This window comes from Euleptes europaea, chromosome 12, assembly GCF_029931775.1.
Source record: "Euleptes europaea isolate rEulEur1 chromosome 12, rEulEur1.hap1, whole genome shotgun sequence".
NCBI classification, from domain to species: domain Eukaryota; kingdom Metazoa; phylum Chordata; class Lepidosauria; order Squamata; family Sphaerodactylidae; genus Euleptes; species Euleptes europaea.
The window spans coordinates 672,672-696,220 of record NC_079323.1 but is presented as its reverse complement, the minus strand read 5'-3'; the positions used below and the strand labels follow the sequence as shown (position 1 = coordinate 696,220).

Below are 23,549 nucleotides of genomic sequence, written 5' to 3'. Positions count from 1 at the left end.
AACTGGGAAGGGCTGCACAAAAATGAGTCAAGAGAACGTAAGCATTTCGCAACAGTATTTGATGCAAGAAAAACAAATTTTCTTGAAAATATTTACTTGCAGTTTTGGCTTCAATGTGGAAACAAGAAGAAACCCCAGCGATAGAAAGATGGAGAGAGAAAATGACTGAATATGCTGTGATGGCAAAGTTGACTTATTTGCTGAATAAAAGACCTGCAGGGGAGTGGCAGAAGAAGTGGAAACTCTACTATGATTATGTGCAAATATAACCTTAATATGAAGTAGCAGAAGAATTAGGTGAAAAAGTAAGAACACTGTGGTTAGAATATATAGATATTTTATCAGAAATGGGTATCAGTAATGTTTATGCTGATTAATTGTACAATTATGGGAAAGGATTATAAAGTATAAACAAAAAACTCAGCATGTAGTTATATTTAACACAATGTTAAGAAAGACAGCTGGAAGTAGGAGGCTAGATGTTGGTGTGCAGTGAAACAAGTTATGCCATAGTATAGAGAGACCAAAAAATCTTAACATTGGGATATTTAGTGGCTGATATTTATATTATTCCAGCAGAAATAGAAGATAGGTAATAAACGACTCCTTTCGGAAGGTTGGATATATGTTTTGCAAGTATGTTGTGTCTGATTTTGAATTTTTTTTTTCTTTAATAAAATTATTATTATATATATATATATATATATATATATATATATATATATATATATATATATATATATATTACTTGCTCTAGTCCTAATGTAGACTGTTCTTGTTCTGTCTTTTCTTCTAAGCTCCTTCTATACACACCCTCGCTGGAAGAAAGGAACCCAGAAGTGCCAGGATGCCGAAAGCCAATCACAGCTCCTTCCCTCCTGACACGTACATCTTGGCTGGCATCCCGGGTATGGAGGCGTCTCACATCTGGATCTCCATCCCCTTCTGCCTGATGTACGTGGTCGCCCTTCTTGGGAACGGCTCCTTGCTGCTGGTCATCCTGACCGAGCGTAGCCTCCACCAGCCCATGTACCTCTTCCTTTCCATGCTGGCCACTGCAGACTTGTTGCTCTCTACCACCACCGTGCCAAAGATGTTGGCCATATTCTGGTTCAGGGCTGGGGAGATCTCCTTTGAGGGATGCCTAGCCCAGATGTTCTTCATCCACGTCATCTTCATCGCCGAGTCAGCCATCCTAATGGCCATGGCCTTTGATCGGTACATCGCCATCTGCGACCCGCTGAGGTACACAACGATGCTCACCACTCCTGTCATTATGAAAATTGGGCTGGCTGCCATTGCTAGAAGCTTCTGTATAATTTTCCCTGTCATCTTCCTGGTCAAGCGGCTGACATTTTGCCAGCACAATGTCCTCCCCCACACCTACTGTGAGCACATGGGCATTGCCCGTTTGGCTTGCTCGGATATCACTGTCAACATCTGGTATGGCTTCATGGTGGCCCTTTTGGCCATTGGCCTCGATGCCTTGCTGATAGTGGCGTCGTATGCTTTGATCCTGAGAGCTGTCTTCCGGCTCCCTTCCAAGGACGCGAGGCACAAGGCCCTCAGCACCTGCGGGTCCCACCTCTGCGTCATCCTGATGTTCTACACTCCTGCGTTTTTCTCATTCTTTGCCCACCGCTTTGGCCACAACATTCCAGGCTATATTCATATCCTCCTGGCCAACTTATACGTACTGGTCCCCCCCATGCTGAACCCCATTGTTTATGGAGTGAAAACCAAGGAGATTCTGAGAACAGCGACTGAGAAGTTCCACCAACATTTTAGCAAGTCACTTACCTAAAGGACAGATGCCTGGCAAACGCGGGATCCTGTGAGTGGATGTTATAGGGTAAGAAGGAGATCCCTGGAAGGGAAGACATCTTTCCATTGGACTTGTGCATCTAAGTGTTTGATAGGCCAAAAGGATCCAAAACCATCCTCTAGGGAAGGCTGTGTCCAATGAAGACGAAGCCAGCTGGGTGACCTTGGGCTAGTCACAGCTCTCTTAGAGCTCCCTCAGCCCCACCTACCTCACAGGGTGTCTGTTGTGGGGACAGGAAGGTGCTTGTAAGCTGGTTTGATTCTCCCTTAAGTGGCAGAGAAAGTTGGCATATAAAAACCAACTCTTCTACTTCTAGATTGGGTAGATAACTCTTGCTTCTGTTTAACATTTCCCTTGTGCCAACAATGTGCCAGGTGCTGTACACGATGCAGGAGTACTGTGAAGGACAGAGAAGGGTGATGAGGGGGCCAAGGAATGAACTGTGAAGTTTGTGTAGAGAAGAGCCCGGTGAGAATGGAAGACAAGAGCGGGAAGTCTGGTCTGATCCAGAAAATGCTTAGCAAAAGGAGTCGGTCATGAGACAAGGCTACCCTCTGAGGACAGGAATGGGGAGGTGGCCGTGGAAGGCACTGGAGAGGGCACTATGGTGGTCAAGGAGAATGCACAGAGGAGCAGGGGCCACTCGGTGCTGGAAGCAAACAAGGAGGGGCTGCGGTCCCAGGGCCCTTTCCCCCACACCCTGAACTGTACATTTTCAAGCCACTTTCAGTGCACTTTAGCTATCACTTGGAAGTGGATTTTGCTATTCTGCCCAGGCATCTTCCCGACTGCCTCGGTGTTCCATTTTCATGACGTTAGGTTACCATCCCCCCCACCCCGTTTCCACACAGCTGTGTTAACCATCTCGTGCTGTTCTGGCAAGTCTCTGCCACTTTGTGGAGCGCCACCCATCCTGCCCAGAAAGGGCGGACATTTGTTTTTTATTTGTATGCCAGCGTCCCCCCTCCCCCTTTTGCAATGTAATTAATAGTCTAGAAGCTGAGCCATTTTTTCCCTTCTGTTCTTTCTCTGTTATACCTGCATGACCCCTGGGCAGCCAAACAGCTCTTCATTTCAATATCATAAAGAAAATGCAAACCACAATGTACAACAACAGCACATAAGACTCATAGAGTCAGAAGGGGCCATAGAGGCCATCTAGTCCAACCCCCTGCTCAATGCAGGATCAGCCTAGAGCATCCCTGACAAGTGCTTGTCCAGCCTCTGCTTAAGGACTGCCAGTGAGGGGGGAGCTCACCACCTCCCTAGGTAGCCGATTCCACTGCTGAACTACCCTTAGGTCTTTTATGCACGGCTGTTTCCCTCGCAGTCACCCCTCCAACGACTTCAGGTCTTTGTGTTGATTATTCATGCCGTTTCCAACCATCAGAGGCTGCCTCGTTCTCCCTCTGCATTTCCCTGCATTTTGCCCATGTTTTCAGGGACCTGTTTTATCTCAAATTTGAAAATGCAGGCAAAACGCAGGGAAACACAGGGGGAGAGCGCAGTAACCTCTGACTGTTGGAAACGGCATGCATAATCAAAACAAAGACCCAAAGTCATTGGAGGGGTGACGATGAGGGAAACAGCCATGCACAAAAGACCTTACTGTAAAAAAAAAAAAAATCCTAATATCCAGCGGGTGCCTTTCCACCGGTAATGCCCATTATTGCAAGTCCTACCCTCTGCTGCCAACAGGGACAGCTCCCTGCCCTCCTCTGTGCCCTCCTCTAAGGGACATCTCTCTCTGTCTCTGAAATTCCAAAGTAAAATTAGCAACATCTTTAAGAGGCTTCATTAGCTAGGGGAGGGGGGAACATACACATTTGTAATTGGGCAGGGTGGCGGAAGAGATGGCCTAAGCAGGTGCCTTTCCTTACCAACCTTGCTTTCTAGGAGTACTGTTTTTTAAGGCTGATATTCTTTTCTCCCACCACCCCTGGTGAATCGAGCAACCACCCCCTGCAAAATACTAAACAGACTTTTAACCCAAAGTACAACACACACGGGGGAGGTTCAGCATAAAAACAGGACGTGTGGAATGGCCGCCCCAACGGTGCTATCAGCAGAAGCGCCCCAGAGGAGAGGAAAATACAGCTGAGGGCCGCAGTCTGGAAGACGCCCCAGGAAAATGCAGTTGCAGCGGGCACGGACAGTGGATTGAAAGCACGACCAGTGGCTTGAGTGTTGGACTAAGACCTGGGATACCCAGGTTCAAATTTGCCACTGCATAAACCCAGGCAGGTCACTCTGCCTACTCCATAGGGTTGTGGTGTGGACAAAATGGGAGGAAGGGTCCTGTCCCCCACCCTAGGGTTGCCAATCTCCAGGTACTAGCTGGAGATCTCCTGCTATTGCATCTGATCTCCAGCCGATAGAGATCCGTTCACCTGGAGAAAATGGCCGCTTTGGCAATTGGACTCTATGGCATTGAAGTCCCTCCCTTCCCGAAACCCCGCCCTTCTCAGGCTCCGCCCCAAAAACCTCCCACCGGTGGCGAAGAGGAACCTGGCAACCCTACCCCACCTTGAGGTCCTTGTAGGAAGGGTGGGAGAACAGTGGAGGTGTGGTTAGGCGCAGAGGCGCTGTGCCACCTGCAGTTCTCCTTTCTTTGGAGACATGGAAAGAATGGGGCATTCGATGAACCAAGAGTGCAAAGAGCATAAACAAGTAAATTAGAAGACCAATAGAAAAACAGCGCAGACTCACATCTGATCCCTGGGCCAAGGCATCATGTAATAGAAGCCTCACTTCGGCCGGGGTATCCTAGGATAGTTGCAACAATGGTGTACAGAGTACGGCCATCTGAACCCGCCTATTATTTATTTATACATTTATGTAAAACATTAGCCACCTTTCTTCCTTATGAACCTCATAAATAAAATACATAAAACAAAGTACATACAAGATATACAACCAACATTTTAAAAATCACAGTTTAGGTCCGCTTTAATCAAATGCAGCCCCTAAATCAAACAATCTTAAGAACATAAGAAAGGCCCTGCTGGATCAGACCCAGGCCCATCAAGTCCAGCAGTCTGTTCACACAGCGGCCAACCAGGTGCCTCTAGGAAGCCTCTAAACAAGACGACTGCAGCAGCACCATCCTGCCTGTGTTCCACAGCACCTCATATAACAGGCCTGCTCCTCTGATACTAGAGAGAACAGGTATGCATCATGACTAGTATCCATTTTGACTAGTAGCCATGAATACCCCTCTCCTCCATGAATATGTCCACTCCCCTCTTAAAGCCCTCCAAGCTGGCAGCCATCACCACATCCTGGGGCAGGGAGTTCCACAATTTAACTATGTGTTGTGTGAAGAAATACTTCCTTTTATCTGTTTTGAATCTCTCGCCCTCCAGCTTTAGCAGATGACCCCGTGTTCTAGTATTATGGGAGAGGGAGAAAAACCTCTCCCTGTCCACTGTCTCCAAACCATGCATAATTTTATAGACCTCTATCATGTCTCCCCTCAGCCTCCTTCTTTTCAAGCTAAACAGCTCTAAGCGTCTTAACCGCTCCCCATAGGACAGTTGCTCTAGTCCCCTAATCATTTTGGTTGCTCTTTTCTGCACTTTCTCAAGCTCTGTAATATCCTTTTTTAGGTGTGGTAACCAGAACTGTATACAGTATTCCAAGTGTGGTCTCACCATAGATTTGTACAAGGGCAGTATGATAGCAGCAGTATGATATCTCTATTCCTCGTCTAATTATAGACAGCATGGAATTTGCCTTTTTTACAGCAGCTGCACACTGGGTTGACATCTTCATTGAGCTATCCACTACTGTAATGCCTAGATATAAGGGCTGGTATAAAATACCATGTACTCATATGTACACACATGGAAGCTTTGGGGAAATTGGCATCCGGGAGCCATGAACCAACAAATCATGCTCTCTGTGCCTGGTACTGCCAGTCACCAGTAGAGAAAGCTGTCTCTGAATTACCTCCATCCTTAGGAATGTGTTTTCTACTTCCTAACTCACGAGATCAAGCATTCGCTCAGTGAACGCCTTTGGGCAATAGCTATAGGCTATGCTAATTAGAGCGGAGTAGACACCTAACGTGTATTGGTGCTTTTATGTATCAATCTGCTTGTCAAAATTCATAACTGATACTGACTTTCCTTTGTTCTCTGGTGAGTAACCCTGCATCTTATCTGTGGTTATTTCACCCCAGGTCTGTGTTTAGCTAAATAAAGAGCTGTTGCTTTTAACTTAACCTCCTCCTTGTTGTCTATCATTGGACTCTATAAAACAACCAGGCACTTCACTACCACCCCAAGATCCCTTTCTTGGTCTGTCGCTGCACAGATCCCATCAGTGTATATGTGAAGTTGGGATTTTTTGTCCCAATATGCATCACTTGACACTTACTCACATTGAATCTCATTTGCCATTTTGCCATCTTCAGCTGCCTCCTGATGGTCAGAAGTGAGGAGGCCAGGCGCACCTCTCTGAGGAGGCTGTGCCATAATGGGCTACCACCGAAAAGGCCCATTCATGTGCCCACCAAATGAGCTTCTTTGCTGGGTGGGACAGTCAGGAGGGGCCTCTCCCTGTGCTCTTCTTTCCCAGGCAAGAACATCTGGGAGAAGATGGTCCCAAGCCATGAAGCCACGTCGTGTCACACTTTGGTGGGATTGCTAGGGTTGCCAAGTCCTTCTTCACCACCGGCAGGAGCTTTTTGGGGCAGAGCCTGAGGAGGGTGGGGTTTGGGGAGGGGAGGGCCTTCAGTGCCATAGAGTCCAATTGCCAAAGTGGCCATTTTCTCCAGGGGAACCGATTTCTATCGGCTGGAGATCAGTTGTAAGAGCAGGAGATCTCCAGCTACAACCTGGCGGTTGGCAACCCTAGGGATTGCAGCCCTCCTGGGCTGGCTCTGTGTTCCCAGGCAGCCTGCCCCCTTACCCCATAGGGTTGCCAGGTCCCTCTTCGCCACCGGAGATATTTTTGGGGTGGGGCCTGAGGAGGGCGGGGTTTGGGGAGGGACTTCAATGCTATAGAGTCCAATGGCCAAAGCGGCCATTTTTCTCCAGGTGATCTGATCTCTATCGGCTGGAGGTCAGTTGAATTAGCAGGAGATCTCCTGCTACTACCTGGCAGTTGGCAACCCTATTACCCCACCGCCAAAGAAAGTCCAAAGGCAAGCTTCATCCAGATGGAAAGGGATGAAGGAAGCCCCTCCTACACAGGAAGTGGGGAAGGGGCCCCTCTCGCCACCTACCGAGAGCTTTAAGGCTGGCAGTGACGTCACCTGTGATGTCACAGTGACCCCCCCCCACTTGCTGCTCCTCCTGAGCAGCTCTTGGCTGAGGAGAAACAAAGGAAGGAAGGAAGGAGGGAGGGGAGAGAGGGAAGAGCCTGGCGGGGGGCTGTGATGCACATCTGGGGCTCGCTTTCCCCTCGGAGTCAGCGCAATTACGGCAGCAAAACCAGCCGAATCCAAGGCTTTTGAGACCAACACTCCTTCCCCGCTTCCTTCTACCTCCGAGCATCATGGAGATTCTGGGCAAAGGCCAAGAGGGCTCCGTCACCTGCCCGGTCATCTCCACCAACCCCCGGTTCATCTGCGTCACGGCAAAGTCTCCCAAAGCAAACGCCCAGTTTGTGCTGCCCGAGACCTGCACCATCCAGCAGTTCAAGGAAGATATCGCCAAGCGCTTCCACTGCGAGGCCAGCCAGCTGGTGCTGGTGTTTTTCGGGAGGATCCTGAAGGATCCAGCCACCCTCTGGCAGTGCGGGATCCATGATGGGATGACCGTCCACCTGGTGATCAGGTCCCAGCAGAGAGACCAGGAAGACCCCCCTCCGCTGCCTTACGTGCCCAGGACCCCCGTGTGCGCCCAGGTGCCGTCCCATGGCACCCTCAGCTCTGCCCCGTTCAGCCTGAGCTGCCAAGGCTTCTGGGGGACTCCGGAGGCAAACCTGGCGAACGCCGAATGGCCACCGGTGCCCACATCGGAGATGATAGTCCAGAAGGTGCGGCAAGTGATCCTGGCCAACCCGGAGATCCAGCAACTGGCTCAGCAGGTCCCGTCCATCGGCCACATCCTGAATAACGCCGACATCATGCGAGTGATCCTGGACAAGATGCGGGAGATCATGGACCTGGCCCGGAACCCCGAGATGATGCAAGATTGGAAGAGTTCGGACCAAGCCCTGGTCAGTCTCCAGAGCAACATCCCTGGCGGGGACAATCCCTTGAGGCAACTGAACAGTGAGATGCAGGAGCCGGGGCTGAGCATGGTGCAGGACTGCTTCGTGCCCAACTCATATGCCACCTTGGTGCGAAGCCCTTGCCAGTACCCAGAGCACGGCACCCTCAGGGGGCAGGGGCCCTGCCCGGGAAGCCAGGACTGCGTGGCCCCCCGTCCCCTGGCCTCTGACAGCACCACCAGCTTTTGTAGTGATGAGGGCGGCGTCTCCAACGTCTGGGTCACCCCTGTGGAGCCCAGCCCCTCCGTGCCCAGCCTTGCACCCTGCTCAGGGGCGGAGCCATTTGGGACGGGGGGCGTCCTGAACCCGGACCCTGCCGAGATCCCCATGATGATCGTGAACCTCTGCAACGCGTACACCAAGCGCGTGATGATCTCCCTCATGCAGAAAGCACTGCTGGCCTCCCAGAACGGGCAGGTGGGGCAGCTGGAGCACATCAAGGACCAGGTGAGCAGCCTCTCCCAGCAGATGCAGAGCCCGGAGATGACTGCGGCCATGTCCAACCCCACCGCCATCCAGGCCTGGGTGCAGATGGAGCAGGGCCTGCAGACGCTCCTGGCAGAAGCGCCCGTCCTCGTCCCGTGGTTCATGTTGCGGTTGCGAGGTCTGGAGAACACGGCCAGCGGCGGCCAGGGGACTGGGGCCCCTTCCTGCCAAGGCACGGCCATTGCTGAGTAGGGGGACTGGCCCTTTCGCCTCTGGAGCAGGCGGTGGGAACCCTCACCCTCTCAGTCCCCCAGAAACCAAATCGGGCGATGGACAGGAGTAACTGGCACGGAGGGGAGTCTTCTGCCACTGAACTGTGGGGGGTGACGGAGGCCGTCCCAGTGCGGGGGTGAAGGCAGAGCCTCGTTGGTGGTGGCCACACATGACTGTAATGCATTGAGGGGGACCCTGCCACACCTGTATCATAAAGAAGAGCCACCCCTCTTCCCTGCCTTGTCAACAGCTCTCATTTCCTGTGGGGGGGGATGCAGGACCGAGTGCGGAGGGGCCAAAAGCTCCATGCAGCGCTACAAAAAAGATGAGGTGGGGGCAATGATGGGGGTGGATGGGGTGGATGGGGAGGGGCCGTGGCTCAGTGGGAGAGCCTCTGCTTGGCATGCAGAAGGTCCCTGGTTCAATCCCCAGCACCTCTAGTTAAAGGGACTAGGGAAGTAAGTGATGTGAAAGACCCCTGCCTGAGAGCCTGGAGAGCCGCTGCCTGTCTGAGTAGACAATACTGACCCTGATGGTCCGAGGGGCTGATTCAGGATAAGGCAGCTCATGTGTCTTGGCAATGAGGGGGTGGTCTTAGGGACTCCCCTCTTGGGGAGGGGCCATGGCTTAATGGTAGAGCATCTGCGTGGCATGAGAAGGTCCCAGGTTCAATCCCCGGCAGCATCTCCAGTTAAAGGGACCAGGCAAGTAGGGGGTGTGAAAGACCTCCGCCTGAGACCCTGGAGAGCCGCTGCCGGTCTGAGTAGACAAGACTGACTTTGATGGCCCAGGGGGGCTGGTTCAGTAGAAGGCAGCTTCGTGTGTTCATGTGATTCATTCAGTTTCTCCTGCCTTTGGTGGCAAAGGACATCAGAGCAGGACGGGGGCCGTTTCTCAGAGGTGGGCAGCTGGACCTGAAGGGACAATCTCCCAGTGGACTAGTGGTGGGTGCTGTAGGGTTGCCAACTCCAGGCTGGGAGATTTGGGGGTGGAGCCTGGGCAGGGTTTGAGAAAGGGAAGGACCTCAGCGGGACTGCTTTGTGCCCAGCCCTTTTGCCACCTTGGTGAGAAGCCTTTGCCAGTACCCACCAGAGCAGGGAACTTTGCTCAGGTATAATGCCTGAGATTCCCATTGCAATTCTGGGAGATCTCCAGGCCCCACCTGGAGGTTGGCAAGCCTAGTGCATAGCTTTAGGGGGTTAACACTGAACAATCATGATCGGGGAGGTCTTGGCATTTTCTCAGGCCTTGGGAGGAGTCGTGGTTAAGAGCGGTGGTTTGGAGCGGTGGACTCAGATCTGGAGAACCAGGTTTGATTCCCCACTCCTCCAGATGAGCGGCGGAAGCTAATCTGGTGAACCGGATTGGTTTCCCCTCCTACACATGAAGCCAGCTGGGTGACCTAGGGCTAGTCGCAGCTCTCTCAGTCCTGCCTGCCTCACAGGGTGTCTGTTGTGGGGAGGGGAAGGGAAGGTGATTGTAAGCCGGTTTGATTCTTCCTTAAGTGGTAGAGAAAGTTGGCATAGAGAAACCAACTCTTCTTCTTCTTCTTCTTCTTCTTCTTCTTCTTCAATGGGGTATAACGCCACAGAGCCCACCTTCCAAAGCGGCCATTTTTTCCCAAGGAAACTAATCTCTGTCACCTAGAACTCAGTTCTAATAGCAGATCTCCAGGCACCACCTGGAGGATGGCAACCCTACCTGCAGAGTGTTGTGCACATGGCTCTCCCTCCCTTACAGACTGGAAATCTCAGGCTATGACCAGCTTTCCAAAGGCCAGGCTTCATTTCCATGCCCATAAGAATGCCCCATTTACAAGAGTTGCCAACTGGCTTGCGAAATTCCTGGAAATTTGGGGGGGGGGATGGGAGTGCGCCTGGGGAGGGTGGAGTCTGGAGTGGGGAATGAGCTCAGAATGGGTGTGGTACGCCATAAGATCCACCCTCCAGATGGAGATTAGTTGCAATTCCAGCCGAATTCCAGGCCTGACCTGGAAGTCGGGCAGGTCCTGCTCTTTGCACACCCGAGTTGCTCTGCAGCAGCCTTCCTGGGGCGCCGCTTCTCCTCGGCCCTCTGTTTCAGAGGGTGGCCCCCGCATCGGTCTGCAGTAGAAGAGCTCAATCACTCCACCCCCACCCCCCACCCCCGCTTTCCAGACTGCGGTGGCCCTGCCTCGGCTGTGGAACTCTCTCCCACCCACTCATCCCAATAGTTGTGCCCCTCATAAACAGACTTTATTGCTTGCCAAGATGACTTCCTCTGCCCCCTTCCCCATTTGGGGCTGGCCAGGATGGGACGTCATGTTTCATGGGTCTCATCAGTAGGGCTGCCGGGTCCCTCTTTGCCACCAGTGGGAGGTTTTTGGGTTGGAGCCTGGGGAGGGTGGGGTTTGGGGAGGGGAGGGACTTCAACGCCATAGAGTTCAATTGCCAAAGCGGCCACTTTCTCCAGGGGAACTGATTTCTATTGGCTGGAGATCAGTTGTAATAGCAGGAGACCTCCAGTTACTACCTGGAGGTTGGCAACCCTACTCATCAGTCATTGCGCACGCTCTAATGAACAGGATGCTCTTTCCTCCAGATGTTCTGCTGCCCTTTGTGTAGGAAATGGATACTTCACATCTACTCGATTAAAGGACTATTCATCCACTGATGGCTCCTCAACAGTTGCTTTTTTTCTTTTTTGCACTGAATTTATGGTTGTTGTTATTATGGGCTTTTAATGATGCTTTGTTTAAAGCAACACCGAGTGCCAAGTGCTGGTGTAGTGTAGTGTGTGTGTGTGTGTGGGGGGGAAATACGGGACTGAGGTTGGGGAGACCTGGATTCCAGCCCTCCCTCCCCCCAGCCATAAAGCTAACTGGGTGATTGGAGGCCAGCCAGCATGGTGTAGTGGTTAAGAGCGGTGGTCTGGAGCGGTGGAGGCTAATTTGGTGAACTGGGTTTTATTCCCCACTCCTACACATGAAGCCTGCTGGGGGACCTTGGGCTAGTCACAGTTCTCTCCAGACTCAGCCCCACCTGCCTCACAGGGTGTCTGTTGTGGGGAGGGGAAGGGAAGGTGATTGTAAGCCGGTTTGATTCTTCCTTAAGTGGTAGAGAAAGTCGACATATAAAAACCAACTCCTCTTCTTCTTCTTCTGTCAGTCTGACTTACCTCACAGGGTTGCTGTGAGGCTAAAATGGGAGAGGAAGAATGATGTATGCCACCTTGAACTCCTTAAAGACAACCAGAATTTATTCTGTCATGAGCATTTGTGACTCCAAGCTCACTTCCACAGGTGCATGGGAGACCACACCCGTGACTCCAGGCCGGGAAGAGGGGAGCAACTCCACGCCTTCTCTCAATCAGAACAGTCCTGTGTGGATACAGGTCCAGTCCCAACGTGGCACCGGACCTCAGACATCCAGATGTCGGGGAACAGGAAGGCAGCTGTGCCGGGCATATTTCCATGACCACTTTTAGGCCATTTATGCAGGGGTATTTAGCTCGCAGTCCCTGCTGGACTGCTTCGAGGCTTCCTTTGCATTATTCATGATTTTACCAACCTTCCGACTTGACTTCGCTCTGGCCTCGTTCTTCCCCTGCAGTTCTAGGATCCTGTTTTGGAACAAATTTAAATACTGCTTCCAGGCAAGAGCAATGCAAATTCCCCTCATTTCCATGCATATCTCTTAACTTGGTGTTTCTCTCCCCACGCCCATTCTGGCTTCTCCCTCCCACATGTCTGTCCCTCCCATCCAACCCCTTCCCGCAAAGCACAAAAGAGGGAGTTAAACCTTCGTGAAATGTGCAGGAAGACACCGAAGAGAGGCTGCAAAGGTTGGAAGGCAGCTCCCGGCAGGGATCTGTTGAAGAAAAGTGAGGAGGAATACCCAGCAAAACCACATGCAGCCCCTTTAAGAGCTGACCTGCCCCCTCCAAGTAAAGCACAACAAGGCTGCGTTTTCAGGGGGAGGGACTCAGAAGCTCCCCCTGAAAAACACCCCTCATGCATATGATGCATATGATGTTTGAGAATTCAGAACAGAAAACTGTGCAGCAAACCAAACACAGATTTCCCCTGCATAAATGACCAGAACCTCTCCCAGCCATTCAACTGTGATTTGCTCTGTGGGGTAAAGTTATACAGGTGCCACATATGGAATTCCAGAACTTGCAATCTTAAAGACGGGTCCCATCTGCAATTATCACCGATCCTTTACGCAAAGAACTCAGGTAACTATCTGACCTTGCTGGACCACGCAGGGCAGGGGCGGGGGGGCACGGGGGGAGCTGATTCAGTATAAGGCAGCTCCATACAAACGTATTCACCATGCTGAGTCTTGCTGGCAGAAGCAGTTTTAAAACCCACAGGATCTTTCCCTTGGTGTCCCGGCCCAATAAATACACCACGGAGGAGAAGGTTTAGAGATTTATTATTCAACTGAATAACAGCCTTTAGTCCAAAGACAGAAGCAACTATGTTTAGTCCAGCATAAGTTTATATATCGAACATTTCAAGCTATCGATCATTTCATACGTCATTTTCTCCTCCTCTAATGCCATTTTCTTCCCACCTTACACATGCAAAACCACGTTAGGCCCACAACACGTTCATTCATAGGATGCAGGATCAGAAAATGGAAGCAACTGTCCCCTTGAGGGTGGGCAATTTACTATGCTAATGAAGTCATGCCTCCAGCTCGGTCCCTGACGAAGGCAACCACCTCACCCACAAGTCAGTGAGACAATGAGTGCCCAGAGGAGTCCTGTGGGAGACAGGTGAGCATCATGCCTTCTTATCTCCTGTCTTCTTGCAGTTACTTCTAAAGAGTCTCTCACCCAAGTGTCTTATCTCATGGTCATTAAGCTCATGGTGGTGATTTCTATCTTAGCATATTAACTCCTAGCTCAGAGTTTCATCTATTGGCAAAATCATTTCCATTCCTTTATTTCATTTTCTCATTAACCCTTGGGTTGGGCCTACAGTCTGACCCATGGTGCATCTGGTCTGACACCCTGTGCCGGCCTGGCTCCCTCCCTCTGCATTTCGGGCAAAGGCCCTCCTCTGCCTGGCCTTTGAGGCTGGACTTCCTAATGGGAACAGGACCTCAGGGAGAACCCTGGAAAGCATGTTGCTTCTCTGGAGCGCCACCATTGAGCTGTCCGTCCTTCCGCCTGTCTCCCTCCCCTCCTTCCCTGCCCATGCCTAGAAATCTATGGTATACCACTAGGGTTGCCAACCTCCAGATACTAGCTGGAGATCTCCTGGTATTACAACTGATCTCCAGCTGATACAGATCAGTTCACCTGCAGAAAGTGGCCGCTTGGGCCATTGGACTCTATGGCATTAAAGTCCCTCCCCTCTCCAAACCCCACCCTCCTCAGGCTTCGCCCCAAAAATCTCCAGGTATTTCCCTACCCGGAGCTGGCAACCCTATATCCCACAGAGCTGGCCCTCTGGTGCTGCCATTTTCTCCAGGGGACCTGATCTCGGTTGTTTGGAGATGAGTTGTGTAATTCCAGGAGAACTCCAGGCTCCACCTTGATTTTGGCAACCCTGGGATCTGGAGGGATGACGGAGGGATGGCCAAGTTTGATTGGGAGGGGGGGATCCTAGAGGGCTTTCCCACCAATGGTCCTTGGTTCTCTGTGAGGTCACCAGTGATGTCACAGTCCAGGCAGGTGCAGGGAGGGGAACGGCCCCCAGCCAGCAGCAGAGGGGAGAGGAGGAAAATGAAGGAACCTGCCAGGCCGTGAGCAAAGAGAAAAGAAGGGCACCATCTCCCTGGTATGTGCACTCTGGCCTTGGCGAGTGTTTAGACGGAAGGGGCAGCAGACCCGTGGCCCCTTGCATCCTCTCACCAACCCACTGGGGGAGGGAGACGGCCCCCTCCCCTGCTCCTCCTCTGACCTCTGCTCCTTCAGACGGGACCATCACAGCAGGCCTTTGGGCAGCCATGGCTGAGAAAAGAAAGCCCCCTAGGCAGAAGGCTGCCAGCTCCCGCATCATCAAAGTGATAGTCAAGACTCTGAAGCGCAAGGAGCAGTTTGATGTCTCCGAGAACACCCTCATTCAGGACTTCAAGAAGCAGCTCTCTGAGCGCTTCCACACACCCTCGGAGCAGCTGTCCCTGATCTTTGCGGGCGAGATCCTCAAAGACCAGAACACGCTGGTGCAACACAAGGTCAGGGATGGATCCAAAGTCCATCTCTTCATCAAGTCTCAGAGGCGGCCTCCCGGGAATGACCAGCCGGAAGAGCTGGTGGCCTCCTGCCATGAGCTGGTGGCCCAGACCATGGAGAACCTCCTGCTTCCGATGGTCGAGCTCAGCCTGGACGCCTCCACCTTGAACAACAACCCCCTCCTCTTGGGCTTCCTCATTGGGGTCACTGGCATGAATGTCCTGGGCCTGAACGCCGCAGACATGTCTGACTTTGTGAACGAGGCCCAGGACCAGGATGTGACCTGGCAGGAGCTGATAAGCGAAGTGATGCAGAACCTGTTTGGTGACACCGAGCAGGTCCGGCAGATGATCTTGTCCATCCCCCAGATGCAGCAACTGGCCGAGCAGAACCCGGAGATCAGCCACATCCTCACAAACTCGGACTTCATGCGAGAAATGACCGACGGGGCCACCAGCTCGGCGGTGATGGACGAGATCATCCGGAATCACGACCGCGCCCTCAGCAACCTCGAAAGCATCCCAGGTGGGTACAGCGCGCTGCAGCAGCTCTACAACGACATCGAAGCGCCCATCCTGAATGCTGTGCAATCCCAGTTCCAGGGCAGCCCATCCGCCCCGCCGGAGAGCAAGCCCTCCTCCGGAGGGGTCAGCCCCCAGGCCAGGACAGAGAACCGAGAGCCGCTGCCAAACCCCTGGGCTCCCCAGCCCATCAGGAGTGGGGACAATTTCGGCAACGGCGACATCAGCGGCTCAAGCAGCAGGCTGGGACAGAGCTTCATCGTGCCGGTCTTGAGCGTTGGGGTGAGGTCTGGAATCAACAAGTCCGAGAACATCCAGAATATGGTCCAGCAGCTCACGGAGAACCTGGAGTTCATGGAGAACATGTCCAACGCGCTTTCCGACCCCGATGGCCCCACGCAGACGTTCCTAACCCACTGCAACTCTCTCCTGTGCAACGAGACCCCCCCTTCTCAAGGCTGGGTGCAGCAGCTGCCCCCCAAGCTGGCAAAGTCCGAGGCCGCTGCCCTGCTGAGCAACCCCCGAGCACTGCAGGCCCTCCTCCAGATGCAAACGGGCCTTCTGACGCTCGCGCAGGAGGTACCAAATTTCCTCCAAGCCTTGTCTGACCCGGATGTAGAACCCGAAAGCATGGAGGACTCGGACGAGGGAGAAAGCCCCTCCTCGGACGAGGGAAGCTTCAGCTCAGGCGACGAGAGCCTGGAGTCGGCCAGCGACGGATCCAAAGCTGACGAGGAGGAAGAGTCCATGGAGCAGCAGGGCCCGGAGGCCCAGTACGAGGCCCAGCTGCAGCAGCTGAGGGCCATGGGCTTCCCCAACCAAGAACAGAACCTGCAGGCTCTGATTGACACAGAAGGCAATATCAGCGCAGCCATTGAAAAGCTAACCCACCCCCGCGCATCCTAGCCACAGAGTTACCTTTGCCTCTTGTAGGGTCACCTGACACACTAAAATCAGCATGGTGGATATTACCATGGCGTGCGCACATGCTCCTTTGGCGAGGGCAGGAGCCTGGCAGCGAGAAGCGCTGTGCTGCTGAGAGGGTGGGCCGGGAGGCCAAACGGAGGCCCTGCAGACAAAACATCCCCCGCGGTGCCCAAAGGCCGCTCAAGAAGCCAGCTTCTGTCGCCGTCTCGCTCAGGCTGGGCGCGGCGATGCTCCCCCTTTCTCTTGCACTGCTGAATCAAATTTTTGGGAAAAACAGTTTCCTGGCTAGATTCTTCTGGATCCCATCCTGTGGGCCTTAGGATCTGAGTGGTGGGAGACTCCCTCTGCTGCCCTCTCCCCATCCCAGTTTAGGGATGCCAGCCTCCAGGTGGGACCTGGGGATCCCCTGGAATTACAGCTCGCCTCCAGCCTACAGAGAGCATTTGCCCCTGGAGCAAATGGATGCTTTGGAGGGTGGACTCTGTGACCCCACCGAGGTCCCTGTTCTCCCCAGGCTCCATTCCCAAGCCTCCAGGAGTTCCCCAACCTAGATCTGGCAACCCTACACCCCCATCAGTGGCCAAGGGGGAATGGCAACCCTCTCCCAGTTGTAAGCTTGGGGCCTGGAGTCCTCCTAGGGCTTCTTGGCAGCGCTGTGGGGGGTAGTTTTGCCCAGGGGGCTGACTGGGCAAGGCCCTGGGAGTAGGGTTGCCAGTTCCCCTTCACCACTGGTGGGAGGTTTTTGGGGCGGAGCCTGAGGAGGGCGGGGTTTGGAGAGAGGAGGGACTTCAATGCCATAGACTCCAATTGCCAAAGTGGCCATTTTCTCCAGGGGAACTGATCTCTATCGACTGGAGATCAGTTGTAATAGAAGGAGATCTCCTGCTAATATGTGGAGGTTGGCAACCCTACCTGGGAGGAGGCCTTCCAGTATCTATGTCTCCAGTTTGAAGGCTGTGGGTTGGTCTTGGGGTTGCCAATAGGGTTGCCGACCTCCAGGTACCAGCTGGAGATTTCCTGCTGTTACAACTGATCTCCAGCCGATAGAGGTCAGTTCCCCTGGAGAAAATGGCCGCTATGGCATTGAAGTCCCCCCCCCCCAAAAAACCTTGTTTTTGTGCAAGGAAGTTCTTGGAGTGGAGGAGGCAGGAGCCACTCTCCCCATGCTCCACCTCCCAATCTCCAGGGATTTCCCAAGCTGGAGTTGGCAACTCCTGCTCACCCATTCTACTGCATAGGGGCTGTGCAGCTCCTCTGAGTAGGAGTCACTCCTCTGGGCTTGGCCGCAATCCACATGGAAGGTTCTGTTGCACGGGGGGGTGGGGGGTCAGCAGGTGCCGGGAGTGTCTGAAGAAGAGCCGGGGGGGGGGGCAGGGCTGATCACTCCATGCGGGGCCTGCAGTTCTCCCGGAATTACAACCGGCCTCCAGAGCACACTGATCCGTTCCCCTCTAGAAAAATGGCAGCTTTGGAAGGGGGGGCCATATGGCATTATACCCCGCTGAGGTCCTTCCCCTCCCCAAACCCCTCTCTCCCTAGCCTCCTCCCCCAAAATGTCTAGGAATTTCCCAACCCAGAGCTGACAACCCTCTTTGGGAAGCTGACCAGATTGGAGGGGGGGCACTAAACATTTGTCCCTTGTCACAAAACATTAGGTAAAATCTCACAGTAAACCATAACACAACTGAACACACACCCCACGGCCACCTACACGGACACATTTTAAGCCCGACAACCTCACTGGAAGGTAGGGTTGCCAACCTCCAGGTAATAGCTGGAGATCTCCTGCTGTTACAACTGATCTCCAGCCGATAGAGATCAGTTCCCCTGGAGAATATGGCCACTTTGGCAATGGGACTCTATGGCATTGAAGCCCCTCCCTTTCCCAAACCCCACCCTCCTCAGGCTCTGCCCCAAAAACCTCCCACCGGTGGCAAAGAGGGACCTGGCAACCTGAAACAGGACGCTGGACTAAATGGACCTCTGGTCAGATCCTTCAGGGCTCTTCTTCTTACGTTTCATAACCTTAATTTATTGACTTCAGCTCCAGGAGATACCTCTGCATTTCAACAGCACTGAGCCTAGCCATTGTGCTGCTATGATGTGTGATGTGGACGGAGCCAGTGTGGGGGAGAGGTTAAGAGTGGCGGACTCTAAGCTGGTGAACCAAGTTCGATTCCCCACTTGTCCATACGAAGCCTGCTGGGTGACCTTGGGCTAGTCACAGCTCTCTCCTAACTCAGCCGATGCGGAGGCAGGCAATGGCAAACCCCCTCCGACCATCTCTTGCCTTGAAAACCCTATGGGGTCGGCACAAGTTGACTGTGATTTGACAGTGCTATCCACCACCACAGATATAGAGTGACATATGATTGATCTCATTTTCTCTGGGGACAAAGCACAAAGGCCAATAACACATGGCCGTTTTGTCCGTGGAAACTCCCGGGCATGCAGCAAATCTGCCATGTCAACACACATGGCCATCTCCGACCTGCGTGTTCGACCCGGCCCATCCCGGAGCTTCCCTGAGTTTTTGAGTTGCTCTATTATTGCGACTTAAGCCCCGCTACAAAGGCGAGAGCTTGCCGGAGAATTAAGCTTCCAGGGTCGACTCCCTGCCAGAGGAGAGCCACGGCCAGACCCTGCAGCAGCAGAGGTACCTGTACGGCACCCAGACCTTGTGCCCCAACTCCCCCCTTCCACCCGCCGCCAGCTTCCCCTCATCTCTGGTGGGGCAGCATGGTGGAGGAGCACGGGGCCATGCTGCTGCTGCCGCCCACCTCCCCGCCACCAGCTTCCCCTCCCCTCACCTCCGGGGGGGGCAGTGGGATGGCGTGGGGGGGGGTGCAGAGCTATGCCGCCACCTCCACCCGCTGCTGGACCCTACGCCTCTCTCTCTCTCCCCAGCAGCGTGCCCCTGATCGAAAGGGGCGCTACAGAGGAGGGACAAACAATTCTAAAATATCCGGGCTGTGTGACCATGGTCAGCTGCTGGCGAAACGTCAAGAAAGAAAATACCAAGACCACGGTCACACAGCCCGGATAACCCACAAGAACCGATGAACTCTGACCGTGAAAGCCTTCGACAATAATTCTAAAACAGACCATGCGTTATCGGCCATAGTTTGGTAAAGAGGGAACTTTCTATTCTGGCCTTGTCATAGACCAGCCATGACCTGTTGAGGTTTACACTTGGAGCCTACACAAGGGGCGGGGGGCTGGCTAGAATAATGGCTCTACCCTACCCTAGGAAGCTGATGGATCTGGAGGGGTTTCCTGTTGTCTCTCGGGCTTTCCACTCAGCGAAGTTGGTGCTCCTGCCACAGCAGCGGTCCCCCTTGTGGAATGCAGAGACGACCCGGGCAGTGGACACAATTGCTCCTCAGCACCAGCCAGAATGCCCTTGGGCTTATCAAGAAGCTTTGTGGTGGTGAAATATTTGGGCGGAAAGAGCACAAGTGGAGGAAAACCCAAAGCAAACGTGACGACGTGGGAGAGAGCGCCCAACATGGTGCCTACTCTGTGGCAGTGACTGCAGGGAAGTGGTGATGCTTCTCTGCCACCTCTCTGCCCAATGCAATGCCATCTAGTGGAGCTTTCCTGGGTTGTGGGGGAGCTCTTATTCTTATTTTGACCTGCCAGATGTGCAGGACTCTGTGGCAACTCTTTTGTGTTACATTTTGCAGACAAAATTGCTCACATCCACTACTCCTTAGATGCCATGGTTAGTACAGTCTAATCTCAGGATGCCATTGGAGTCCAGTCTCATTAAATAAAAAAGGTAAAGGTCCCTTGTGCAAGCGCCAGGTCATTCCTGACCCATGGGGTGACGTCACATCCCGACGTTTCCAAGGCAGACTTTGTTTTTACGGGGTGGTTTGTCATTGCCTTCCCCAGTCATCTTCCCTTTACCCCCAGCAAGCTGGGTACTCATTTCACCGACCTCAGAAGGATGGAAGGCTGAGTCAACCTTGAGCCGGCTACCTGAAACTGACTCCCATCGGGATTGAACTCAGGACGTGAGCAGAGCTTGCACTGCAGTGCCCCAGTCTCATTAGGGGTGTGCAAAAAAAAAAAAAAAAGGCCAAATTCAGGTTCGGGTTATTGGGCCTGATTTTTTTTCAGGAAACCCAAAATAAGCGGAATTCTCATACAGGTAAATATGGGAATTCGGTTTATTTTCGGGTTTCCCAAAAAAAATCAACCGGGAGGGGGGAGCATTTTTTGAGGTAGAGCCTCCAAACTTGCAGGGTAGCTTGCAGTTACTCTCCTTGCAAGAACCCCCAAGTTTGGCGAAGATTGGGACAGGGGGTCTGAAGTTATACGGTCTGGAAGAGGTTGCCCCCTCCTGCCTCCATACAGAAGCATTGGAAGGTAAGAGATTCTCTGTTCACTAATTTGCTAATGCTTGTCTATGGAGGAGGGAAGAGACGACCTCTCCAGAGCCCATAACACTGGACCCCCTGACCCAATCTTCACCAAACTTTGGGGTTCATGCAAGGAGAGTCCCTGAAAGCTACCCTGAAAATCTGGGACCTCTACCCCCAAAAATGCCCCCATAGGAGCTTTGCAGAAAATCCCCTTTGTTTTCTATTATGGAAATTTTCCATTAGCCAACTTTCGCAGGATTGATTCTATGTAGCGGAAAGGCTAATGGAAAATGGCTTTTTTCCCCCAGCTTATTTTCGGTTCTGGTTTATTGATATGCACAGCCCTAAGTCTCATCCTAGTTGCATAGATTACTTTTAGGGGATGGGGCCAGAGGAAAGGGACCACCCTTTTAGAAGTGTGTGGCCCACCACATCTATGCTTGACCCTTGCCATTCATGGGTAATTGTATTGAGCCAGATTGGGCTGGCCAAGTGTGCCCAGGAGATTATAAATGCCTCCTGAAGAAGAGTGTATTGTTGACCACTTTGACAGAAGTGGCCGTAAGACCCCTCCTGGGGAAGGTGTCCTTAGATCCCAAAGACTTAAATGACTACGACCCAGTGGACACAATTCCCTTTTAGTGCAACGTGCCTCAGTGGATGATGGCTACACAGCTTCAGGCAGTCTTGGAGGAGATGAATCATCCTTCTAGACCCACTTCAACTCAAACACATGAACACATGAACACATAAAGCTGCCTTATACTGGTCCATCAAAGTCAGTATTGTCTACACAGACCAGCAGCGGCTCTCCAGGGTCTCAGGCGGAGGTCTTTCACATCACCTTGCCTAGTCCCTTTAACTGGAGATGCCGGGGGTTGAACATGGGACCTTCTGCATGCCAAGCAGATGCTCTACCACTGAGCCACAGCCTTGGTCACCATGAGTGATGACCCTGATCAGGAGAATGACCAATGTAGCACATCCCTGTTGAGTCTCCTGGATGCTGGCATTTTCCAATAACGTTTTCCATAGTGTCTTCCTGGAGAGAATGGTTGGGTTGGGTCCACTATGCCTTTTGAGGTTCCACGCTTACTTGACTGGCCATTTCCACAAGGTGGTGCAAGAGGGCTGCTGCTTGGCCCCGTGGCGTTTATGCTGAGGGTTCCCACGAGGAACCGTCTTGTCCCCCGTGCTGTTTAATGTCTACAGGAACGGTTGTGGAAGTCCTGAACAGGTGCCTAGCGGAGCTAATGGGATTGATTGATTTATTTAGCTTATTTTATAGCCTGCCTTTCTCACTGAAATTCAAGGCAGATTACAGGGTGAAGAAAGAGAAAAACCATACAACCTAAGACAACAAATGAACAATGCAATAGGACTAGGAGTGCAAAAATTGAAAGACAACATGAGCAACCATGAGAACAGGCAAAGGCAAGGTATTGTGTGAGCAAAGGAGTGTGTGGAGCCACAAAGCATAAGATGATGCAGTCAAAGCCAACTGATACACCTGGGACAATAATAGATTGTAACAAAAATAATCATTGCAGTGGGCTACAGACCTGCTCCCAAAGGCAAGTGTCATGGTGGACTAGGGTTGCCAACCTCTAGTTGGAGCCTGGAGATCTCCCAGAGGACAACTGATGGCCAGACTTTAGAGATCATTCCCCTGGAAAAAATGGCTGCTTTGGACTCTATGTCATACCCTGCGGAGGTCACTCCCCTCCCAAAACTCTGCTGTTCCTAGGCTCCACCCCCAAATCTCCAGGAATTTCTCAACCCAGAGCTGGCAACCCTGTTCTAGATGGTTCCATCTGAACACAGTTCTGACCCCACTACAAAAATGACCTTCTGAACATTTCTGTTCTGCACATTTTGTGGAAAGTTGTGGCTGTGGGTGCCATCCTGTCCTCCTCGGGCAGGCCGTTCCACAAGGTGGGGGCCACCACCGAGAATGTGTGGGGACAGGCAGCTGCTGATCTTGTGCCTTTAGAGGGAGGAACTTTGCTCAGAGAGCAAGCGTGACGTAGTGGTTAGGAGTGGCAGACTCTAATCTGGTGAACTGGGTTGGTTTCCCCACTCCTCCACATGAAGCCTGCTGGGTGACCTCGGGCCAGTCACAGTTTTCTCCGACCAGATTGTCTGGAGTATCTGACGAAGGGAACTTTCACACTCAAAAGCTCATACCCCACCCCCACCCCCACAAAACCTTGTTGCCCTCTAAAGCACTGCGGGACTCAAATCTAGCTGTTCCAGCCCAGACCTGGCAACCCTACTAACAGAGCAGGCCCAGATGGGTCAGATCCCTTGTGTGAAGAGATGAGGAAACAGCAAGGATGCTTTTGTCAGCTCTGTTTATTCACCATGATGCCGGCTGAGCAAGGAGTGGGGCCTGCAGGCATCCCAAGGGACTCAGAACACGTGAAGCTGCCTCATACGGAATGAGAACATCGGTCCATCCAGGTCGTGATTATCTGCTCAGACTAGGAGCAGTTCTGCGGGGTCTCAGGCCGAGGTGTTTCCCATTACCTTCTGCCTGGTCCTTTTAAACTGGAGATGCCAGGGATTGAACCCGGGACCTTCTGCGTGTCAAGTGGATGCTCTGCCACTGAGCCACGGCTCCTCCCCTAAAGATGGCAGGTCTTTCCAGCAGCAGCTGCATCCAGAGCAAGGGCACCGTCTCATGAGCCCCTTCTTGCCAGGTGTCTGCAAACGCTTCAAGTGTCTCTCTTGCAGTAGCTGCCTTCTGAACTGGGCAAGTGCATCCGTGAGCAGGTAGGCGTGAGCCATATCCCCAGCTCCAGGATCATCCACTGG

General features: G+C 52.7%; 3 protein-coding genes across 3 annotated transcripts; all 3 read left to right on the top strand.

The window, feature by feature from the left end:
• Window positions 1-844: 844 nt before the first annotated feature.
• LOC130485565 (olfactory receptor 52B2-like) lies at window positions 845-1,804 on the top strand. The gene has a single exon (XM_056858781.1). It carries the CDS (start codon window positions 848-850, stop codon window positions 1,802-1,804), a length of 957 nt encoding a protein of 318 aa, XP_056714759.1. The 5' UTR covers window positions 845-847.
• Window positions 1,805-7,327: 5,523 nt separating this feature from the next.
• On the top strand, window positions 7,328-8,725 carry LOC130485564 (ubiquilin-3-like). Its single transcript, XM_056858779.1, has one exon. The coding sequence runs from the start codon at window positions 7,328-7,330 to the stop codon at window positions 8,723-8,725; it is 1,398 nt and encodes a 465-aa protein (XP_056714757.1).
• Window positions 8,726-14,688: 5,963 nt separating this feature from the next.
• Window positions 14,689-16,341, top strand: LOC130485538 (ubiquilin-1-like). Its single transcript, XM_056858754.1, has one exon. The coding sequence runs from the start codon at window positions 14,689-14,691 to the stop codon at window positions 16,339-16,341; it is 1,653 nt and encodes a 550-aa protein (XP_056714732.1).
• The last annotated feature ends 7,208 nt before the right edge of the window (window positions 16,342-23,549 follow it).

What these genes read in the sequence shown, in the direction of transcription:
- LOC130485565 (XM_056858781.1), top strand. Translation starts at nt 848, where the DNA reads ATGCCGAAAGCCAATCACAGCTCCTTCCCTCCTGACACGTACATCTTG.
- LOC130485564 (XM_056858779.1), top strand. Translation starts at nt 7,328, where the DNA reads ATGGAGATTCTGGGCAAAGGCCAAGAGGGCTCCGTCACCTGCCCGGTC.
- LOC130485538 (XM_056858754.1), top strand. Translation starts at nt 14,689, where the DNA reads ATGGCTGAGAAAAGAAAGCCCCCTAGGCAGAAGGCTGCCAGCTCCCGC.